Here is a 22051-nt window from a genome sequence, read left to right as displayed (position 1 = left end):
GTAACTATATTAGTCTCTTTCTCATTTTTCTTCATTTTATTCTGTTCTCACTTCCAAAACCTACACTCTTGTAACCTGGTCTGTTACAGTGAAAACATTTGATATCTCTTCTAAACTTGGATCTTCCTCTATAACCATGTGAATTTCTGCTATGACTTCTTCCACGTCTTTCTTATTTTTTAGTAACAAATTCCCTAGAAGAAGATTCACCGTATTCTTTCCTTCTAGCATCTTTATTTAGCAAACTGTCTTTAATCATATCTATAGTTAGATTCACCATGTTCTTTCCTTCTAGCATCTTTATTTAGCAAACTATCTTTAACCATATCTATAGTCAGAGTCCCCTCTAGCATGGAGTTATATATTGTCACTACATACGTTTCCCAACTTTCTGGTAAAGAGCTAAGAAGTAATAATCCTTACATCTCATCATCTATATTCATTTTCATAGCAACCAGCTTGTTTACAAGACTCTGAAATAGGCTTCTGTGCTCAACAATATTATCACCATCTTTATACTTCAAATTTACAAGCCTTTTGAGGAGAGAAATTCTATTTCCCACTGTCTTTTTCGTAAAAAGATTTTCTAACATTTGCCAAATAACATCAGCTCTGGTTTCATCTGAAATATGCTGATGCAAGTTTATATCTATCCATCTTCTAATATAGGTAATAATTTTTCTATGTTGAACTTTCAATTCTTCATCCTCCATAGTAGAAGGTTTATCTTTAACCTTGATGGACTTATACAAATCTTTGTAATAAAGCAAATCATCTATCATACGCCTCCAAGTAGAATAATTTGATGAGTTAAATTTAATCATACTATCTGACTGCTCCATTTCAATCACATAAGAAAAAACTAGCACCAAACAACCTGTTGCTCTAATACCACTTATTGGAAAAAACCTATTAAAACGGAATAATTCTTTTCCCTCTTTGTGTATCAAAATGGATTCCTCATCAAACTATCAACTTGATATCAAAATGGAAATATCAACCAACATAGCATAAACAATAGAGCAATAAATCAATTACACAGTGAGACTAAATATTTAATGTGGAAAACTCAAATGTGGGAAAAACCACGGGATCGTAGTCCACCTCAAAATTCCACTATCAATAGTAATGATAACATGTTTATAGTAATTTTTTTCTATAATAAGTAGAGAATCATAATAATATTAAGAACATAGATCTTGGCTCAAGAATAACATATCATTATCACATAAGATGGATCTCCTCGTAAAAGAATTCGAGGTCTCACAAAGTAAGTATAGCAAGAAAGTACCTTAGAGTGGATAAACTGTAAATCAACACCGTTAGAAATGTAGAGTTTACTACAAAAATTCTCCACATAAAATTTGGGCTAAAACTCTCGATGTTTCTTTTTTTCTCTTAATCTTTTATCTCTCTCGCTGTACGCTGCCACCATTAGTAGCAGGCACAAATCACTTTTCTCTCTTCTCTTTTACTATTGCATATCTTTTCTTTTTAATTACTGATTTAGACTTAATAGGTTCAATTGTCCATGCTATCGTCAGACCCAACAATCTCTTCGTTACTTAAACCAAAATTTGTATTTCTTCTCCACCGTTTTCTTACTTTATTAATGAAGTTCATCAAAAGAATTTTCAAGCCTCTAGAGGAATCAGATAAAGGAATCTTATTTCCCCATTTCTTTTTATTGTTGTCTAACAATTACTCTCTTCCATAATATGACTAACAATGATATGATCCTCCCTTTCAACTGTTTGGGTGTCAAAATTTTACATCGAATGTTTGCTGATCATATGATTATTGCTATTAGGTGGAACGACGAATCTTATAGAAACCTTGTTAAGGCTTTTGATCTCTACTCTATCACTAATTTAAATATCAATAGAACTAAATATATTATTTATTTCCCCAAGTAATGTGACCCCTCTACCAAACACGACATACGTCACCTCTTCAACATGAAAGAGGGGTCTTGGTCCATGAAGTACTCTCTTATAGTAAACTCCTAGAGAGATTCTAGAATTATTCCTGCTGATGAAGTCCCTAACGAGATTCAAGGTTGGTAGAAAAATTTAACCAATCAAGCTGGTAAGAGTGTCTTGATCAATACTATTATTAATTCTATACCTTTTTACTATCAGTATTTTTTTAATAGAATTATACGTAAGATCAATCAAGTCTCAAAAATAATTTTGAGGGTAAAAATAAATCCAACCAGGGCTGTAACGTTATAAATTGGAGTTCTATCACAAAGGCTAAGTCCCAGGGGGTTTAAGCATTAGAGATCTAAACATTATCAAGAAGGTTGTGATGACTAAGATATTACTGAGAAAAATATTATCCTGATTCTCTTAATATTTTGATAATTCTCTTAATATTTTCATACTATGTTATTATGATTCTAAATGATAGAAATGATACTATGTTATCATTTGATGCTTTTTAGCATAACAGACAAGACAGCACTAGGGCCGGTTGGAAGATGATATGAAAAAAAATGTATAGTTCCCAAAGTTTGAATCTTCCTTTCCTTTGGAGGTAGTCATGCGAGAGATATCCTACCACTGAATGGTTCTCTAAGTTCTTAAACTAGCACCTATTTGTCTACCCTGTTTACTTAGACCCGATAGGATTTTGCCCACCACTTCTTTGTTTATCCAGGACAAACTCCAAATCAAATTTTAGTTCTTTTTTGAGTGAAAAATTGGTAAATGGTTAGAGTAGAAGAGAGGTCAATCCCAACTCTCTCTAAATGGTTAGAGTAGAAGAGAGGTCAATCCCAACTCTCTCTCTCTCTCTCTCTACATCCTTTGGAACCATTAGGATGATTGCCATTTTCTAAACTGTAAGACCCAAATTTAGTCATGATGTAAGATGCTTATTTTAACCAATGAGGACATGAATTTGATGAATCAGCCTAAGGGAGATGAGGCACATTGGATCCAACAGTAGCTCATGTGCCGCTCTTGTAATTTCGATTTCTCTATTGAAACGGTTGCATCTTTTTCGTGTGTTAATGACGTTGCAAGGTTGGGTTTCGTTCTCTAAGCAGTAAATCTAGTCGCTGCAGGGTGTTGGGCTGACAACCCATATTCCGTTCAAGATAGGTTTTATATTAGGGGGTGATGGTTATAAAAAGAGGTAGAAAAAGATAGCAACTATGTAGTTTTTGACGGGATTCCAAAGAAAAGGAGGAAAACAAGACAGAAAAGAAAAAGAAAGAAATGGAAGAAGATAAAGACAACACACAACACAGAGAGACTGTTCTCAATCATCTAGCAGTGCCTTCATCTCAGGTTAGATCAAATCTATAGTAAATTCTTCATGTGATTACTTGGGGAGAATTAGGGAGGATTTAGATATTATGCATAGTGACGTGATCATTGTATCCCAATTATTCTCTTATGATTGTTGCTAGGATTTTGTGCAAGAGATTGAGATTTGTATATTCATTATTATTATAGTAGATTATCTATAGTTTGCCCCATGGTTTTTACCCTTCACATTGAAGGGGTTTTCCACGTATATCTTAGTGTTCTATTTTATTGTGGTTCCATTTAATTCTGCTGCGTATTATGGTCTTCTAGTATTTGTTCATATACAAAGTTTATTTCTCTTTATATCCATTAACCGATATCAGAGCATGGTTGTGGTGATTTAATTTTTGTATTTGAACATGGAGGCCAGTAATGTTTCTCGCATGATTAGTTTAAATGAAAATAATTGGATAATATGGAAACCAAGAATGGAATATCTCTTGTATTGCAAAGATTTGTATGGACCTTTGCAGGGGATAGTGCAAAACCCACAACTATGACAGATGATGAGCGGAAGAGTTTAGATCGAAAAACAGTTAGGTTTATTCGATAGTGGCTTGATGATAGTGTTTTTTACCATGTTTCTATTGAAGGTTCTACATATTCTTTTTGAAAAAAATTGGAAGGTCTCTATGAAAGAAAAACAACTAGTAAATAATTTTTTTTTATCAGAAAACTTGTGAACCTAAAATATAGAGAGGGTGCTTATATTGTTGAACATTTGAATGAAATACAGAGTATTACTAACCAGTTATCCTCTATGAAAATATCTCTTGATGATGAGTTGTAGGCATTGTTACTTCTCAGTTCATTACTAGAAAGTTGGGAGACACTGGTAGTTTCCCTTAGTAATTCTGCGCTAGATGGTGTTATTACCATGAGTCAAGTAACAAGCAGTTTGTTGAATGAGGAGTTGAGAAGAAAGAATTCAGCAACATCTCAGAATGATTCAAATGCACTTATCTCATAGAACAGAGGAAGATCAAAGTCTAGAAGCAATTCACGCATTAGCAGAAGCAAGTCAAGATCAAGAAAATATATTGTTTACTATAACTATGGTGAGAAAGGACATTTCAAAAATCAATGTAAGCAACCTAAGAAGAACAAAAAAAAGAGAAAAGAAGTGGAGTCTACAGAGTCAAAGGATAATACTACAACTACAGTGCAGGGTGGTGATTATTTAATTTTGTCTCCTTCTGATGATATTTTTTCTTACGTATGTCAGGATCTTGAGTGGGTGATTGACACAGGTGCTTCTTATCATGCTACACCACGGAGGGAGTTTATTACTACATACAGGTCTAGAAATTTTGGTGTTGTCAAGATGGGCAACTATTGTTGAATCTCGGATTTTGATGATGAAGTCAATTGTCATTTGTTATCTAATTCATATATTAAGATAAGTGTGCAGGATTAACTATGATAGAAGTAAGACATGCAGCAGGAGTTACGCCAGAGTCAAGACCATGGTCACGTTGGGGGTTCGAGAGTTCGACGGAAGTCTGGACGGTCGTCGGAGATTCTGCGGGAACAAATCCGAGAAGTCTAGGAGCTTGCCAAAGAAGCTTGTCGGAACTCACCAAGTGGATCGTCGCAAGTCCAGGAGTTTGCCGGAAGTCCACCGGAGCATCGCCAAGGGTTCGTCGGATGTTCGTCGGAAGTTCGCCGGAAGAAGTGATTGACGCACCGGAGCAAGATGCAGTATTAATGTCTTAAATATCGTAGTTAGCATGTAGATTAAGTTAGGAATGAGAGGTGATCTCATTAACTTAATCTGGGGGCAATTAGGCCCATGATAGACCCAAATTGGGCTGAACGGATCAGCCCATTCGGACCCAGAATTTCTGGCCGGCGGTGGCACTGCCTAGAAGCTCAATCTCCCAGGAATGCTGGGTGGTGGTACCACCCCTGTCAGGCGGTGGTACCGCCTGAGCTCGATCTCCAAGCAATGCCAAGTGATAGTACCACTAGGACCCCGAAAATTCGGGAGATGACATTTTTGAGCTCCAAATTCAAAACAGTTATGGCCTATATAAACCCCACCCTTTCCTGCATGAAAGGGCACTGAAAGCTTGCATTTATTCTGAGAATTTAAGAGCTTAAAAGTGTTGTAAAAGGCTAGAAGTTCTTCTCCCTCTTTTCTTCTAAGTTTTGATCATTCAAAAGAGGAGTGAAAATCTGTAAGGGTTGTCTCCTAAGCCCGTCAAAAGGAGTAAAGCTGTAAAAGGGTGGTTGGCCTTCACCTATTGAAGGAAGGCCTCTAGTGGACGTCGATGACCTCGTCGGAGGAGGAAGCCAAAAGTGGATGAGGTCAAGATTGACCGAACTACTCTAAATCTCAGTTTGCATTTACATTCTGCTATTTATATTAACTGCAAACTGCCTTCGTTACTTTACATCAACTATACTTCTGTTTCGATCTTATGTTAAAGTTCTTTCTGAAACGGTTTTCATCGAAAACATATTTCTTCGTACGAAAATCATTTTTGAACTAACGAAAGTTTTCCGCTGCACTAATTCACCCCCCACCCCCCTCTTAGTGCTCTTGATCCTAACAATTGGTATCAGAGCAGGGTTAACTCTCAATCGGATTAAAACCCAAGAGAGATGGTATATGCCGGAAACTAAGAGGGCTACTCTATTACATGTCCACCCATGTTTAATGGAACGAACTACACCTACTGGAAGACCCGAATGAGGATCTTCCTTATTTCCATTGATTTTGAACTTTAGAATATTGTTGAAAATGGATTTTCAAAGTTTTCTCTTCCAATGATCAATTAGAATGAATTGGAGAAAAAGACTTTCACTTTTAATGCAAAGCCTATGAATACCTTATTTTGTGCACTTGATAAAAACGAGTTCAATCGTGTTTCGATTTGTAAAACTGCATTTGATATTTGGCATACACTTGAAGTGACTCACGAAAGCACAAGTAGAGTGAAAGAGTTAAAAATCAATATTTTAGTACATTCTTATGAACTTTTTTGAATAAAACCGAGCGAGACCATAAGTGACATGTACACTCGTTTCACAGATGTCGTCAATGGTCTAAAAGGACTCGGTAAAAGTTTTTCAGATTTTGAGCTCGTCAATAAAATTCTAAGATCCATTCCAAAGAGTTGGGACCCTAAAGTCACTGCTATTCAAGAGGCTAAAGATTTAAATAACTTCCCTCTTGAAGAATTAATCAGGTCATTAATGACCTACGAAATAACTTGCAAAGCTCATGAAAAGCAAGAAGACATCCTTCCAAAGAACAAGAAGGATATGACACTTAGAACTCTAGAAGACCACTTGAGAGAAAACTCAAGTGATGAGGACTTTGACGATGACTTGACACTTCTAACAAGAAAATTTAAAAAATTCATTAAAAGAAACAAATTTAAAAATAACACTAAAAATAAATTTGAACCAAAAAAGGACCAAGTTATTTGCTACGAATATAAGAAGCAGGGACACTACAAAAGTGATTATCCCCAAGCCAAGAAGAGAACACCAAAGAAGAAGGCGCTCAAAACAACGTGAGATGATTCAAGCGCGTCCAAAGAAGAGGAGTCCAACACCGAGCAAGTTGCTAATTACGCCCTAATGGCCATCGGAGAAGAGGTAACGAATTTAATTGATACAGATTTATCATTTGATGAATTATTAAATGTCTTCCATGACTTATTTGATGAATGCAAAATAATTAGTAGAAAATCTAAATTATTAAAAAAGGAGCACGATAGTCTTATTAGTAATTTTAATAAATTAAAAACTGAATATCGTAATAGTTTAGCTCCATGTATAAAATGTCATGATCTAGAAACTCTCTAAAAGGAGAACTTACTACTTAAAGACACCTTGAAGAAATTCGAGGTTGGTAGCAAGTCTTTAAATATGATCCTTACAAAAAAGAGTCACGTTCCTAAAAGAAGTGGAATCGGATTTATAAGAAGTTCACACCAAAATCCAACCACCTTTATTAAAGGCCCTATCTTACATGTTCGGCACCAAAGCAAATGCAACTTTTGTTATAAACATGGACATTGAACTTATCATTGTTCATTCAAGAAAGTTAGTCCGAACAAACTGATTTGGGTTCCTAAAGGAACCATGATAAATTCTATGCAACATGATAAATAATTTAGATCAGTTTTTGAGGCACTCAAAAGTAAATGGGTACCTAAAAATCATCCTTTCTTGTAGAAACATACACCATCACAAGCTAAGAGCAAGAGATGGTACCTCGATAGTGGATGCTCAAGGCATATGACCGGAGATCCATCTCAATTCTCTAAGCTCACTAGCATAGATGAAGGCTATGTCACCTTTGGAGACAACAACAAGGGTAAAATCATTGACAAAGGAATCATAGGTAACAAATCCAACTTCTTTATTGAAGATGTTTTGTTAGTTGATGGTTTAAAACATAACCTCTTGAGCATTAGTCAACTATGTGATAAAGGATATATTGTCAAATTCGAATCTAATGCTTGTATCATTGAAAAACCACACAAAAACACATCTATGATTACATTAAAACAAAATAACGTACACACCATTGACATCAATGATCTTTGTAATGAAATGTGTTTCTCAGTTTTGAATGAGGATGCTTGCCTTTGGCATAGAAGATTAGGTCATGCTAGCATGAAACTAATCACTCAAATTTCATCCAAAGAACTTGTAAGAGGAATTCCTCATATCAAGTTCATCAAAGATAATGTGTGTGATGCTTGTCAATTAGGAAAATAAATTAAGGGTAGCTTCAAATCTAAGAACCAAATAAGCACCTCTAGACCCTTGCAATTGATTCATATGGACTTATTCGGACCAATCTCTACATCAAGCCTAGGAGGTAGCAAATACGCCTTTGTTATTGTAGATGATTACAGTAGATACATATGGACTTATTTCTTGAAACACAAAAATGAATGCTTTAGATATTTCACCAAGTTTTGTAAACTTGTTCAAAATGAAAAGGGTTCTATGATTTCATCAATTAGAAGTGATCATGGTTGTGAATTTCAAAATCATGATTTCCAAGAATTTTGTGAATTTAATGGATACAATCACAACTTCTATACTCTAAGAAATCCTCAACAAAATGAAGTTGTAGAAAGAAAAAATAGAAATTTACAAGAAATGGCAAGAACCATATTGAATGAACATAGCCTACCCAAATATTTTTGGGCCGAAGCCATAAACACTGCATACTATATTTTGAATAGAGTTCTAGTAAGACCCTTACTCACCAAAACTCCCTATGAGTTGTGGAACAATAAAAAACCCAATGTTTCATATTTTAAAGTTTTTGGGTGTAAGTGTTTTATCTTGAATGAAAAAGATGACTTAGGAAAATTTGATGCTAAATCTGATGAAGAATTTTTTCTTGGTTATTCTTCGGTTTCTAAAGCTTTTCGTATCTTCAATAAAAGAACTTTAATTATAGAAGAATCCATTCATGTTGTTTTCAATGAAATTTCTGAAATCAAGAAAAATGATTTTGATGATGATATTAATTTTGATTCTTTGAATTTAAATGAAACCCCTTCTCCAACTAGCAACTTGGATGCATCCACTTCCGAAACATCCTTACCCAAGGATTGGAAGTATATAGATGCTCATCCAAGGAGCTAATCTTAGGAGACACATCTAAGGGGGTTCAAACACGTTCTTCTCTTAAAAATTTTTGTGCCAACACTACTTTTCTCTCCCAAATTGAATCTAAATGTATTGATGAAGCCATGAAAGATGATTCATGGATTATCGCAATGCAAGATGAGTTAAATCAATTTGAGATAAATAAGGTGTGGAAGCTTTGTTCCTAGGCCAAATGACCATTTAGTTATTGGTACTAAATGGATATTTAGAAACAAATAAGATGAATATGGTATCGTGGTTAGAAACAAGGCTAAATTAGTGGCCAAAGGTTTCATTCAACCAAGAAGAAGGTATCAATTACAAAGAAACCTTCACTCCTGTGGCTCGATTAGAAACCATATGGATGCTCCTTGCCTATGTTAGTAATAATAATTTTAAGTTGTTTCAAATGGATGTCAAAAGTGCTTTTCTTAATGGCTTTATTTCTGAAGAAGTTTATATTGAACAACCTTCTGGCTTTATTTCTGAAGAAGTTTATATTGAACAACCTTCCAGATTTGAAAATAATAGTCTCCCTAATCATGTATTTAAATTACCTAAAACTCTCTATGGTTTAAAACAAGCCCTACAGGCTTGGTATGAGAGACTTGGTTCTTTTCTTATTGAAAATAATTTCATAAAAGGCAAGGTCGATACTACATTGTTTATCAAGAATTTTGAAAATAATTTTCTCATTATTCAGATTTATGTTAATGATATTATCTTCAGTTCTACGAATGAATCTCTTTGTGAATCTTTTGCTAAAACTATGAATCTCGAATTTGAAATGAGTTTGATGGGAGAATTAACCTTCTTCTTAGGCTTACAAATTAAGCAACTAAGCAATGTCATCTTTATTAGTCAAACTAAATATGCTTTAGATTTACTAAAAAGATTTAATATGGATAGCTCAAAAGCTATCAACACTCCTATGAGCACCTCCACTAAGTTAGAAGTTGATGAAAGTGGAGAAAGCTTCGATAAAAAAACTTATAGGGGTATGATAGAAAGTTTACTTTACCTCACTGCAACTAGACCAGATATAATGTTCAGTGTAGAATTTTGTGCTAGGTTTCAATCGAACCCTAAGATATCTCATCTCAAAGCAGTTAAAAAAATACTTAGATATCTTAAAGGTACCACAAATCTAGGATTATGGTATCCAAAAACCGAGAATTTTGAGTTAATTGCTTATATTGATGCGGATTTTGCTGGGTGTAGACTAGATAGAAAAAGCACATCAAGAACATGTCAATTTTTAGGACATGCCCTTGTCTCCTGGTCATCTAAGAAATAAAACTCAGTTGCACTATCAACAACCGAAGCTGAGTATATTGTAGCTAGTGCATGCTGTGCACAAGTTGTATGGATGAAAAACACTTTAGAAGATTATAAAGTTCATCTTAAAAACATTCTTATTAAATGTGATAACACAAGTGTAATATGTTTAACAAAGAATCTCATTCAACACTCAAGAACAAAACATATTGATATAAGACATCACTTTATACGAGATCATGTCACTAATCATGATGTAATTATAGAGTTCATTGATACTAAACATCAACTAGTTGATATTTTTACAAAGCCTCTAAGTGAAGAATAATTTGATTTCATTAAAAGAGAATTAGGAATGTTGATGTGTCTGAATTCATGAACTTATTAAAATTATTTTTCGTACTTTCTTGATTTAATGATCAATCACTTAATGCTATGATGAGGAGTTTACACGATTACATGTCTTAATAACATGTTGGAAATTATGTGTTTTGGATACAAAAATTTTCATGTGTTATTTTCATGAGTGTATTTGAAAAACATATGGTAAAAATGTGTCCGAATACATGAACTTATTAAAATTATTTTTCGGACATTCTTAATTTATTCCCTTAATTGCTATAATAAAAATTTTACACTATTACATGCCTTAATAACATGTTGGAAATTATGTGTTTTACAAAAATTTCCATGATCATGAGCATGTTTTATCTTCATGATTATGTTTGAAAATCTATAGCAAAACCATGTCCGAATACATGAAAGTGTTAAATTTCATTTTCGGATTTTCTTGATCCTAATATGATTTAGTATTTCTCTTCCAGGCTTAATGAAGCTTTCATGAGCCTAAATGATTTTATATCAATATATCAAGTTTATTTTATATCAATGCTCCATGATTTTTGACATATGAAAATGCATCTGTCATAGATTTATCTTGAATCTTTAATCGAGAAAGGGATTTGATGAAATGATTCTTTCATATGAATTCCTTCTTGATGAAGGAAGATTTCCTTTTGAGATAAACACTTGCATGAATTTAATTCACATGCATATCTTAATCCATGCAAAAATGAAGCGTGATTTAATCTCTTATTGATTTTAACTTCATTCAAGTAAACTCACAAATGGCTTTCCTCCTTCATGCAAAAAGATAATGACAAATAAAAAGAAAGAAGCAATGGAAGCTATCTCCATGTCATGTTTTCCATGTTTGTATAATTGGTATCCTATCACTCATTGTTGAAAAATGACCTAAATCATTACCGCACTTATTCTTAAAGTTTGCTTAAATAGTTCTCTTTTTTGTTGATGACAAAGGGGGAGAAATACATGGTAAATTGATGATAGAATTGCTATGAGTGTCATATTTGAATTATGTTAAGGTATCAAAAGCTTGCATCGAAATATATGATAAATTGGTAATAGAATTGCTATGATTGTCATATTTGTACTATGCCATATTTGCACTATGTTAAGATATCAAGAACTTATATCGCAATTTTACATGTTTATATCTTACCATATGATAATTGCTACGATTGCTATCTTTCACATTTGAAATGTAAAACCTGAAAATAGATATCAAGCCTTGACATCATTTTTAGAGAGATACATCATGATAGAAATCATGATGGGAGTATTGATAAGGTTAAACGATCTTAACTTATTAATATGTCTCTTGAATTCAAAGGCTTTGAATTCAAAAATGACTTATCTCAAGTATGGCATATAGATAGGAGAGCTAAGGTTAACTCCGTTATCAATTGATTGTCATCATCAAAAAAGGGAGAGATTGTTGAATCTCGGATTTTGATGATGAAGTCAATTATCATTTGTTATCTAATTCATATATTGAGATAAGTGTGCAGGATTAACTATGATAGAAGTAAGACATGCAGTAAGAGTTGCGCCGGAGTCAAGACCATGATCACGTTGGGGGTTCGAGAGTTCGACAGAAGTCCGGACGGTCGTCGGAGGTTCTATGGGAACAAATCCGAGAAGTCCAAGAGCTTGCCAAAGAAGCTCGTCAGAACTCGCCAAGTGGATCATCGCAAGTCCAGGAGTTTTCCGAAAGTCCGCCGGAGCATCGCCGAGGGTTCGTCGGATGTTCGCCGGAAGTTCGCCGGAAGCTCGTTAGAAGAAGCGATTGACGCACCGGAGTAAGTTATAGTATTAATGTCTTAAATATCGTAGTTAGTATGTAGATTAAGTTAGGAATGGGAGGTGATCTCATTAACTTAATCTGGGAGCAATTAGGCTCTTGACAGACCCAAATTGGGCCGAATGGATCAGCCCATTCGGACCCAGAATTCCTAGCTAACAGTGGCATCGCATAGGAGCTCAGTCTCCCAGGAATGCTGGGCGGTGGTACCGCCCCTATCAAGGGGTGGTACCGCTTGAGTTCGGTCTCCGAGCGAAGTCAGGCAGTGGTACCACCCCTGTCAAGCGGTGGTACCGCCTGAGCTCGGTCTCCAAGCAATGCCAAGCGGTAGTACCGCCAGGACCCCGAAAATCCGGGAGATGACATTTTTGAGCTCTAAATTCAAACCAGTTGGGGCCTATATAAACCTCACCCTTTCCTGCATGAAAGGGCATCGAAAGCTTGCATTTATTCTGAGAATTTGAGAGCTTAAAAGTATTGTAAAAGGCTAGAAGTTCTTCTCCCTCTTTTCTTCTAAGTTTTGATCATTCAAGAAAGGAGTGAAAATATATAAGGGTTGTCTCCTAAGCCCGTCAAAAGAAGTAAAGCTGTAAAAGGGTGGTTGACCTTCGCCTATTGAAGGAAGGCCTCTAGTGGACGTCGATGACCCCATCAGAGGAGGAAGCCAAAAGTGGATATAGGTCAAGATTGACCGAACCACTCTAAATCTCGGTTTGCATTTACATTCTGCTCTTTATATTAACGGTAAACTACCTCTGTTACTTTACATCAGCTATACTTTTGTTTTGATCTTAATTAAAGTTCTTTCCGAAACGATTTTCATCGAAAACAGATTTCTTCGTACGAAAGTCATTTTTGAACCAACGAAAGTTTTTCGCTACACTAATTCACCCCCGCCCCTCCTTAGTACTCTTGATCCTAACAACTATGGCATAACAGACATCATTAGCATGGGTGATATCCATTTAAAGACCAACCTTGGTTGCAAGTTGGTGCTTAAGGATGTGAGGCATGTGGTTGACTTGAGGCTAAATTTAATTTCAGTCGGAAGGCTAGATGACGAAGACTATGATAGTAGATTTCTCATAGGGCAATGGAAGCTCAGTAAGGATTCTCTTGTTATAGCTAGTGGAAAGAAATGTCACACCTTATATAGGTTGCAGGCTAAAGCTTGTGGTGAGCAGTTAAATGCTACAAAGAAAGACTTCTGCATGGAGTTATGGCATAGGTAATTGGGACACATGAGCGAGAAGGAGCTGCAAGCTCTTTCCAAGAGAGAGGTATTGCCAGACCTCAGAGGTACACATTTGAACCCTTGTATTGATTGTTTGGCTGGTAAACAACAAAGAGTTTCATTTACTAGTCCTGCTATGTCTAGAAAAATGAATGCCTTAGACTGTGTTTATACAAATGTATGTGGTCCTTTGAGGACAAAAACTCCTGATTGATTTGTTGATGTTCTTAGTATAAGTGATGCACTTTATTTTGTAACTTTTATATATAATTTTTTCAAGAAAGTTTGAGCCTATGTTTTGAAGACTAAAGATCAGGTTATCAATGTCTTCAAAGAGTTTCATGCTAGGATTGAAAGGGAGACAAAAAGGTAATTGAAATGCATAAGATCAGATAATGGTGGTGAGTACACAAGATTATTTGAAGATTATTACAGGTCACATGGGATCCAACATGAGATGACAATTCCTGGTACACCTCAGCATAATGCAACTGTAGAGAGGATGAATCGCACCATCATGGAAAAGATCAGATGTATGCTTTTACAGGCCAAGCTACCCAAAAGGTTTTGGGATGAGGATTTAGGGACTACAGTTGATGTGATTAACTTGTCACCATGCACAGTCCTAGATGGTGATGTTATAGAATATGTATGGTCAGGGAAAGATGTTTTCTACAAGCATTTGAGAGTGTTTGGTTGTCGTGCATTTGCACATATTCCAGACAATGAGAGGTCCAAGCTGGATGGTAAGACTAAAGAATATATTTTTCTTGGCTACTCACATGATCAGTTTGGTTACTGGCTTTGGGATCCAAAAAAGCAGAAGGTGTTCAAAAGTAGAGATGTAGTCTTCTTTGATGATCAAACCTTTGAAGATTTGAAGAAGAAGACACCAGCCAAGTCTTGTGCAGAAGGATTGGCAAATTCTGACCCAGTTACTCCTCCAGTATATCAAGGTGATGGGGAGATGTGCAGAAAGATGGTGTAGAGCCTGATGTTGATTTACTTGTAGGACATGTTGAGCAAGAAGAAGTTGGAGAGCAACTTCCTACAGAACCTCAGTTAAGAAAATCTTCTAGACAATGTCAACCTTCCAGAAGTTACTCTACAGATGAGTATCTAATACTTACTGATGCAGGTAAACTAGAGAGTTACCAGGAAGCAGTTAAAAGTTAGCAGAAAGAGAAGTGGTTAGTTGTTGTACAGGAAGAGATTGATGCTCTTCAAAAGAACCACACTTATGATTTGGTACTACTACCAAATTGAATGAAGGTCTTGAAGAACAAGTGGGTTTTTAAGTTGAAGACTTAAGAATATTGTTCTCAACCAAAGTACAAAGCTAGATTGGTTGTGAAAGGCTTTAGTCAAAAGAAATGTATTGACTTTGAAGAAATTTTTTCTCTATTGTTAAAATTTCTTCTATTCATGTTGCTCTTAGTATCGTTACTAGCTAGGACTTGGAGGTTGAGCAGTTAGAAGTGAAGACAGCTTTTTTTCATGGTGATTTAGAGGAGAAAATTTATATGGAGCAACTAGAAGTCAAAGGTAAAGAGAATTTTGTCTATAAGTTGAAGAAGAGCTTGTATGAGCAAAAGCAAGCTCCAAGACAATGGTATAGAAAGTTTGATTCATTTATGACAGAAAATGGATATAAAAGAACGACTTCACATCATTGTGTGCACATCAAATGGTTTAGTGAGAATTTTATTATTCTCTTACTTTATGTTGATGACATATTTATTCTTCGAAAAGATATGTCTAAAATTGACAAGTTGAAGAAGGAATTAAGTGAGTCTTTTGCAATGAAGGACATGAGGCTATCAAAATAAATATTGGGTATACAGATTTCTAATGACAAGAAAAATAAGAGGATTTGATTGTCATAGAAGAAGTACATCGAGAAGGTATTAGAAAGATTCAGTATGAGCAATGCAAAACTAGTTGGTTCTCTTGTAGGTCACTTCAAGTTGTGCTCATAATAGAGTTCGTCAAGTAATGAGGAAAAGGAAAAGATGTAAAATGTTCCTTATGCATCAATAGTTAGAAGTTTAATGTACGCGATGGTATGTACGAGGCCGGACATCGTATATGCAGTGGGTGTTACTAGCAGATTTCTTGCAAATCTAAGAAAAGAGCACTAGACAGCAGTGAAATAGATTTTGAGATACCTCAAAGGGAGCTCTAAGGTTTGTTTAAGCCTTGGAGGTGGACCACCTGTGTTGACAGGTTACACAGATGCAGATATGACAAGAGATATAGATACGAAGAAGTCCATATCAGGTTATGTACTTACTTTTGGAGGGGGAGCTATGTCATTGCAATCCAGATTGTAAAGGTGTATTCCTCTCTCCACCACAGAGGCAGAATATATTACTGCTACAGAAGTATGCAAAGAAATGTTATGAATAAAAGAATTCTTACAAGAATTGGGACTGAAATAGGAAAATTATGTGGTGCATTGTGACAACCAGAGTGTCATCCATTTGTGCAAAAACCCAATATTTCATTTCAAGTCAAAGCATATAGATGTTAGATACCACTGGATTCGAAATTTATTTGAAGAAAAGCAGTTGCAGCTCCAGAAAATTCACACAGATGACAACGGAGCAAATATGTTGATAAAGACCTTACAAATAGAAAGACTAGAGATATGCCGACAACTGATCGGTATGACTTCACTTTGAGGAGTCATATGACAACCTCTCTTATGGGCTGAAGGGAAAAATTATTGGGCTGATAGCCCATATTCAATCCAAGATGAACTTTATTAGCCCACAGCTCACCCCTTTTAATTTAATCATAATTTATATTATGAGGGATGTGATGACTATAAAAAAAGACAGAAAAAGATAACTAAACAATTTTTGACAGCCACGAGATTCTAAAGAAAAGAAGAAAATGAGACAGAAAAGAAAGAGAAAAAAGAAAAAAAAACAAAAACAACACAAAAAAACTATTCTTAATCATCTAGCAATACTTTCATCTTAAGTTAGATTAGATCGACGGTAGATTTTTACTGTGATTACTTGAAAAGAATTAAAAAAAAATTAAATATTATATACAGTAACGTAATCCTTGTATCTTAATTATTCTTTTAATTATGATTCAGTAAAAATCGAGAATATTTCTGTTGGAAGATAAATCGAATTTATTTATAAACAGTTTTTCTACTCGGCAGAACACAGAGACGTGACACCTAGCAGCAGTTCAGTGATAACCTAGCGGTGCAGGTATATCCTTGAGTTCCATCCCCCGGTAATGGATGTCCTGCGATCGCCAACAAGAAGCATCTCAGTAACATAACCACATATCTATACGCTTCGGAGAGTGGAAGGCAGGACAGAAACATACCGAAGCGAAGTGATTGACGTCACGATGGTGCGCCTCATCAGCACGGACAACCATGACGACGTCCTTCAGCGTGGCATCGGCGGGGAGGCGCCAGTAGTCAATGGCGATGGCGGGGGCGGGGACGTTGTCGATCTCACCGGCCTCCAGGTCCCTGAGGAACTCGGTGTAGGAATGGATGGCCTCCTCCTCCAGGTATCCCGTCACGCGGTGGGCGAACTTGGGCGAGACGAGGTAACCGAGGAAGTATGCATTGAAGAAGACGCCCTGCACGGCGATCACGAGGGTGCGCTCGTACCACCGAGGCTGTGCCACCTCCATGAACGTCATCAGGTGCATCCGCTCGTTCTCCGCCTCCTCCAGCAGCGCGCGGATCCACCCGCCGCTTTGTTCGAAACGGCGGAGGGAGCGGAGGTGGAGGAACATGCCACCCACCATCCCCGGCACGGCCGCCACAGTTTCCAACATCATCGCGCGGCACCCATACCTCCTCTGTTTTGGGCATGCAGTAAGTTACCCGCAAACTCCTACAAACCTTTTAAAAGACTACCCCAAACCAAAGCTGTGATTTGACACCCGAATTAAAGGGAATCTCACCGAATAGTAAATTGATTGCTTACTGTAAATACAAGGGAAATCGTATCTTCCTATTTCTTGGGGAAGACGAAAACTCTATCGGAGAAAAAGCGGCGTCACGTACCTGGAAGAAGATGTCGGTCGGGACTCGGAGAGCTTTTACCATCCAGTAAGCGAGCTTGTCGAGGAGCGTCGCGGGGACGTGGTGCTTCTTGAGATCAATCGAGGTATCCGCCTTGTACGTCTCCCACGGCTGCGGGATGTAACATATATTCTCGTTCAGATTACTAGCAATAGCATTAAAGATCATATAGGAAACAGCGACGAGGAGAACGAAAGAACATGGTTGGATGAAAAAGGATCGCTTACCATGAAGCAAGACCACCTCCAGGGGGTGCCGTCCTCCTTGATGATCTTGGATGGCTGGATGCCCCAATAGCTCGCAACGGCCTTGCGCTCGCTCGGCGGGACGGCAGTCGGTTCCCTTGAAGTGGCAGAACGCTTCGCCTCCCCTTCCTGCTCTCCACCGAAAGCCTTAGCCGCCGTGGTGCTGGTCATACGTACGGGGAAAAGGCGCACCAGCACGGCTGCGGGCGACCGGGCGGGCGCCAAGGAGGCGGACCCGGAGAGGAGCAACGAGCATGCCGGCTCTCCAGCGGCGGCGGAGAAGAAGAGGCGAGGACCGAGGTGCCGGAGCAGCGTTGACCCTGCCATGCGCGAACTCATCCTTTGAAGACCCAACGAGAAAACAAAGTGCAAGGCAAAGAAGAGAGATGATTACCATGTTGGGGCCAGCCTGGTCTTATATGGCTGCGACACGGTAGACGTGGAGTGCGTCATGGCTGCCGTTGACTATGAAGCTGGCCGCGCGCAGCGCCGTTGCGAGGCGGCCGTGTCTATCTCTAGGAATCAATTGATTGGACACGTGGCACGTGGAGAAAGCGGTCTGGCCGTCTATGGCGGTGGTGGGAAGCTTCAAGGAGTCGAGAACGTTCGTTCACGTTCCCGCAATCTCCCGGTGCTCCTGATTCGTGTGAACACCACTGGTGTGATGATGATGGTGATGCAAGTGTCCGAACTATCAGACCGTTCGAGTTGTGGGGTTAGTCCTCCATCCACATACTGGGAAATACGATGCGTGCACGGGGCAGTTCGGTAATTTGAAGGGGTGTACTTTCTTGGGCCGCAAGGCTGCAGACCCATCGCGCGGATGACCAACGCTTCATCGCACGATAAAGAAGCGGGGTCCAAGTTTAAGGTCCGTTGATATTTCCGCCTCGAAATGAAGCTCCTGCTGAGGAGAAATGGCAACCGCCCAAATCGACCACCTCGTGATGATCATCCGAGTACGCGTTCGCTCATGCATGCACTTGGCGAGTCGGAACACGTGTCGTCCACCATCAGCAACACTGCCGAAATCTTCCCAGCACCGGGACCCGCAACGCAAAAAAATAAAACCGGCACAGTAGGAGAAGGATTGCAGTCCGTCGGTGAGACACAGAAGAGTGAGTGATCCTCTGGTATGGTCGTTTCCAGCTACACCACTTCTCCTTGTAGCGTCCGTCGCTGCAACTCCTCGGGATGGCAAACAGGCAGCGAAACGAAGGGCATGAAGTCGGAAGAAATCGGGCTTATGTTATAGCCGCTAATTGTGGTTGGTTTACTTACTTTGGATTTCAATTACCTTTTTTACTTCTTTTTCGTATTATGACATTAGGGAAGTGAAGAGGGCTCATAAATTTAGATGCCTGGTTTCAAATTTTAAACTCTAGATCAAACCGATCTTTTCTTTCTCTTGAAGTCGATGGTCGCTGCTGAGAATAACCTGATATGCACAATTACCCTGGAAGAACTTCCATTCCTAGTGCTTTTGTCTAGTTGATCTACGACGTTTGTGAAGCAGCACAGCATTGCATGCATCAGATGCAGGTCCCCCTGGGAGAGTGAAGCTAAGGTTCAATGGGCGAATTTGCCTGTCCCCAGTTCCAGAGCCTCGGTGAAAGATATCCAGTATTGGAGAAGTTGCAGAAGGTTTCCATCGGACCTCTTGTGTTTCTGATCTTCTACGAGGTCTCCGGCGGTCCTTTCGGTATAGAGGATAGTGTTCAGGCGGCCGGTCCTCTCCTAGCGATCCTTGGGTTCCTAGTTTTTCCGGTCATATGGAGCATCCCGGAAGCACTGATCACCGCGGAACTGGGCACCATGTTCCCGGAGAACGGTGGCTATGTGGTGTGGGTGTCCTCTGCGCTGGGCCCGTTCTGGGGTTTTCAGCAAGGTTGGATGAAGTGGCTCAGTGGCGTCATAGACAATGCCTTGTACCCGGTTCTGTTCTTGGATTACCTCAAGTCAGGCATTCCGCAAGTCGGCGGCGGCCTGCCGAGAGCTTCCGCGGTGTTAGGCTTGACAGTCGTGCTGACCTACATGAACTACAGGGGCTTGACCATCGTCGGATGGCTAGCCGTTCTGCTCGGGGTCTTCTCCATCCTTCCCTTCATCGTCATGGGATTGGTGTCGATGCCGGAGCTGAGGCCGAGCAGATGGCTGGAGGTTGACTTACACGACGTCGATTGGAATCTGTACTTGAATACGCTCTTCTGGAATCTCAACTACTGGGATTCAGTGAGTACCTTGGCAGGGGAGGTTGATGATCCCGCTAAAACTTTGCCAAGAGCCCTCTTCTATGCAGTGATTCTGGTCGTTGTCGGCTACTTGTATCCTCTGCTGACGGGAACCGGAGCCATTCCCGTGGATAGGGAATCATGGACAGATGGATACTTCTCCCACATAGCAACAACTCTCGGAGGCGTTTGGTTGACATGGTGGGTGCAGGGTGCCTCTGCATTGTCCAACATGGCGATGTTTGTGGCTGAAATGAGCAGCGACTCATATCAACTTCTTGGCATGGCAGAGAGAGGAATGCTGCCGGAGTTCTTCAGCAGGAGGTCCCGATTCGGGACTCCTCTCATCGGGATCCTGTTCTCTGCATCCGGAGTCCTGCTGCTGTCATGGCTGAGCTTCCAGGAGATAGTTGCTGCAGAGAACTTCCTCTACTGCTTCGGGATGCTGATAGAATTTCTCGCCTTTGTGAGACTAAGGATGAAGTACCCAACAGCATCCCGGCCTTACAAGGTGCCTCTTGGGACCGTCGGTAGCATTCTGATGTTGGTTCCTCCGACGTTGCTGATACTTGGGGTTTTAGCTCTTTCTTCGCTCAAGGTCGCAATGGTGAGCATCGTCGCTCTCCTCATGGGATTTGCGTTGCAACCTTGTCTGAAGTATGTGGAGAAGAAACGGTGGTTGAGGTTCTCCATTAGCCCTCATCTTCCTCATCTTGGAGCTACTACTCAAGATGAGAATGCTGTGGAGGCTCTGATGCCGGTCTTGCTTGCAGATTCTAGAATCTAGCTACCGCCAATCTCTAACAGGAGGATATACCTTTCATCTTCCAACTCCAGATCAAAGCTAAAATGTTGTGCGTTTGCTTTCTCGGTAAATCGAAGTGTTGTGGTCATTGTGAGGATTATACATACTTAATAACTTGAATATTACTGACAAGATGAATGTGTTGCTGCTGTTCGAGCATAGAAATGCAGCATTTTGCATGCAGGGATAGATCTAAAAGCTTTTAGAATAATCACTCAGCAAGTAAGCAAACATAGAATGGTGACAAAAATTAAAAAAACAAAAAAAAAGGGGAAAACTACTTGAACATTAAGCTTGAGGAATAGGTTAATTGACAAGAGGAAATAATATAACAATAATAATACATAATATTCATAAATATCATGTATCAAGTACAAATATAATACAGGTCGATTGGTGATTCAACAGGACATCACGATAGATAACCCTTCAACAATAATGAAAAGAGTTCATATAACACGACACTCTATGGGGTTATCTATATTAGTCATAAGTGGAGGCACATCTTTGTTATCCTAAACAGGAGATCGTCACCTAATGACAATGATCGATTTCCTTGGTAAATATCATTAATCTCTTAAACTCACAATGCTCGTATGATTGACTTTGGATATCTCATTAGCTATTTCATTTTATAAGAAAATCTATCATTTAAACATAAGATTAATTATTAATTATTGTTATGTTTAATAATTTAATTTCTTTTCCAAATATTCACAACCAGTCTCATGTACTAAATTCGAAGGAATGATGCATTAATTGTATTATTTTGAAAGGTAAGCTAGTTATAAGATTTATGTTTGGTTCTGACTTAATCAAAAGGAGTTCAGTTCAAGCCTCAGTATTTCTAAACACTTTCATAACATACCATTTTATCAAATTGACTAGTGCATATATAAATTAAAATGCTATTTAATATGATGATAATTAAATAATATACAGATCAGTAAGTAGTTTCTTCATTTTTCTTATTCTCTCACCTCCGTCTTCTCTCTCTTTTTCTTCTTAATTTATTACTTTTAATTTAGGGGTATTAATTTCTTATAAAGAAAATGAAATGTCAATTTATTACTTTTAATTTAG

At 38.3% G+C, this 22051-nt stretch overlaps 2 protein-coding genes across 2 annotated transcripts; one reads left to right on the top strand and one right to left on the bottom strand.

Moving 5' to 3' along the window:
• Nucleotides 1–16184: 16184 nt before the first annotated feature.
• LOC135628640 (ubiquinol oxidase 1a, mitochondrial-like) lies at nucleotides 16185–18329 on the bottom strand. Its single transcript, XM_065135435.1, has 4 exons — nucleotides 17915–18329; nucleotides 17670–17798; nucleotides 16973–17461; nucleotides 16185–16888 (listed from the first exon to the last, which is right to left on the bottom strand). The coding sequence occupies exons 1-4, from the start codon at nucleotides 18269–18271 to the stop codon at nucleotides 16829–16831; spliced, it is 1035 nt and encodes a 344-aa protein (XP_064991507.1). The 5' UTR covers nucleotides 18272–18329; the 3' UTR covers nucleotides 16185–16828.
• A 682-nt stretch (nucleotides 18330–19011) lies between these two features.
• LOC135628639 (polyamine transporter PUT1-like) lies at nucleotides 19012–21100 on the top strand. The gene is made up of 2 exons (XM_065135434.1): nucleotides 19012–19199; nucleotides 19347–21100. The coding sequence occupies exon 2, from the start codon at nucleotides 19505–19507 to the stop codon at nucleotides 20948–20950; it is 1446 nt and encodes a 481-aa protein (XP_064991506.1). The 5' UTR covers nucleotides 19012–19199; nucleotides 19347–19504; the 3' UTR covers nucleotides 20951–21100.
• The last annotated feature ends 951 nt before the right edge of the window (nucleotides 21101–22051 follow it).

This window comes from Musa acuminata, chromosome BXJ3-1 (assembly GCF_036884655.1).
Source record: "Musa acuminata AAA Group cultivar baxijiao chromosome BXJ3-1, Cavendish_Baxijiao_AAA, whole genome shotgun sequence".
Classification (NCBI taxonomy): domain Eukaryota; kingdom Viridiplantae; phylum Streptophyta; class Magnoliopsida; order Zingiberales; family Musaceae; genus Musa; species Musa acuminata.
Note: the sequence above shows the minus strand (reverse complement) of the source record. Positions and strands in the feature narration are given on the sequence as shown.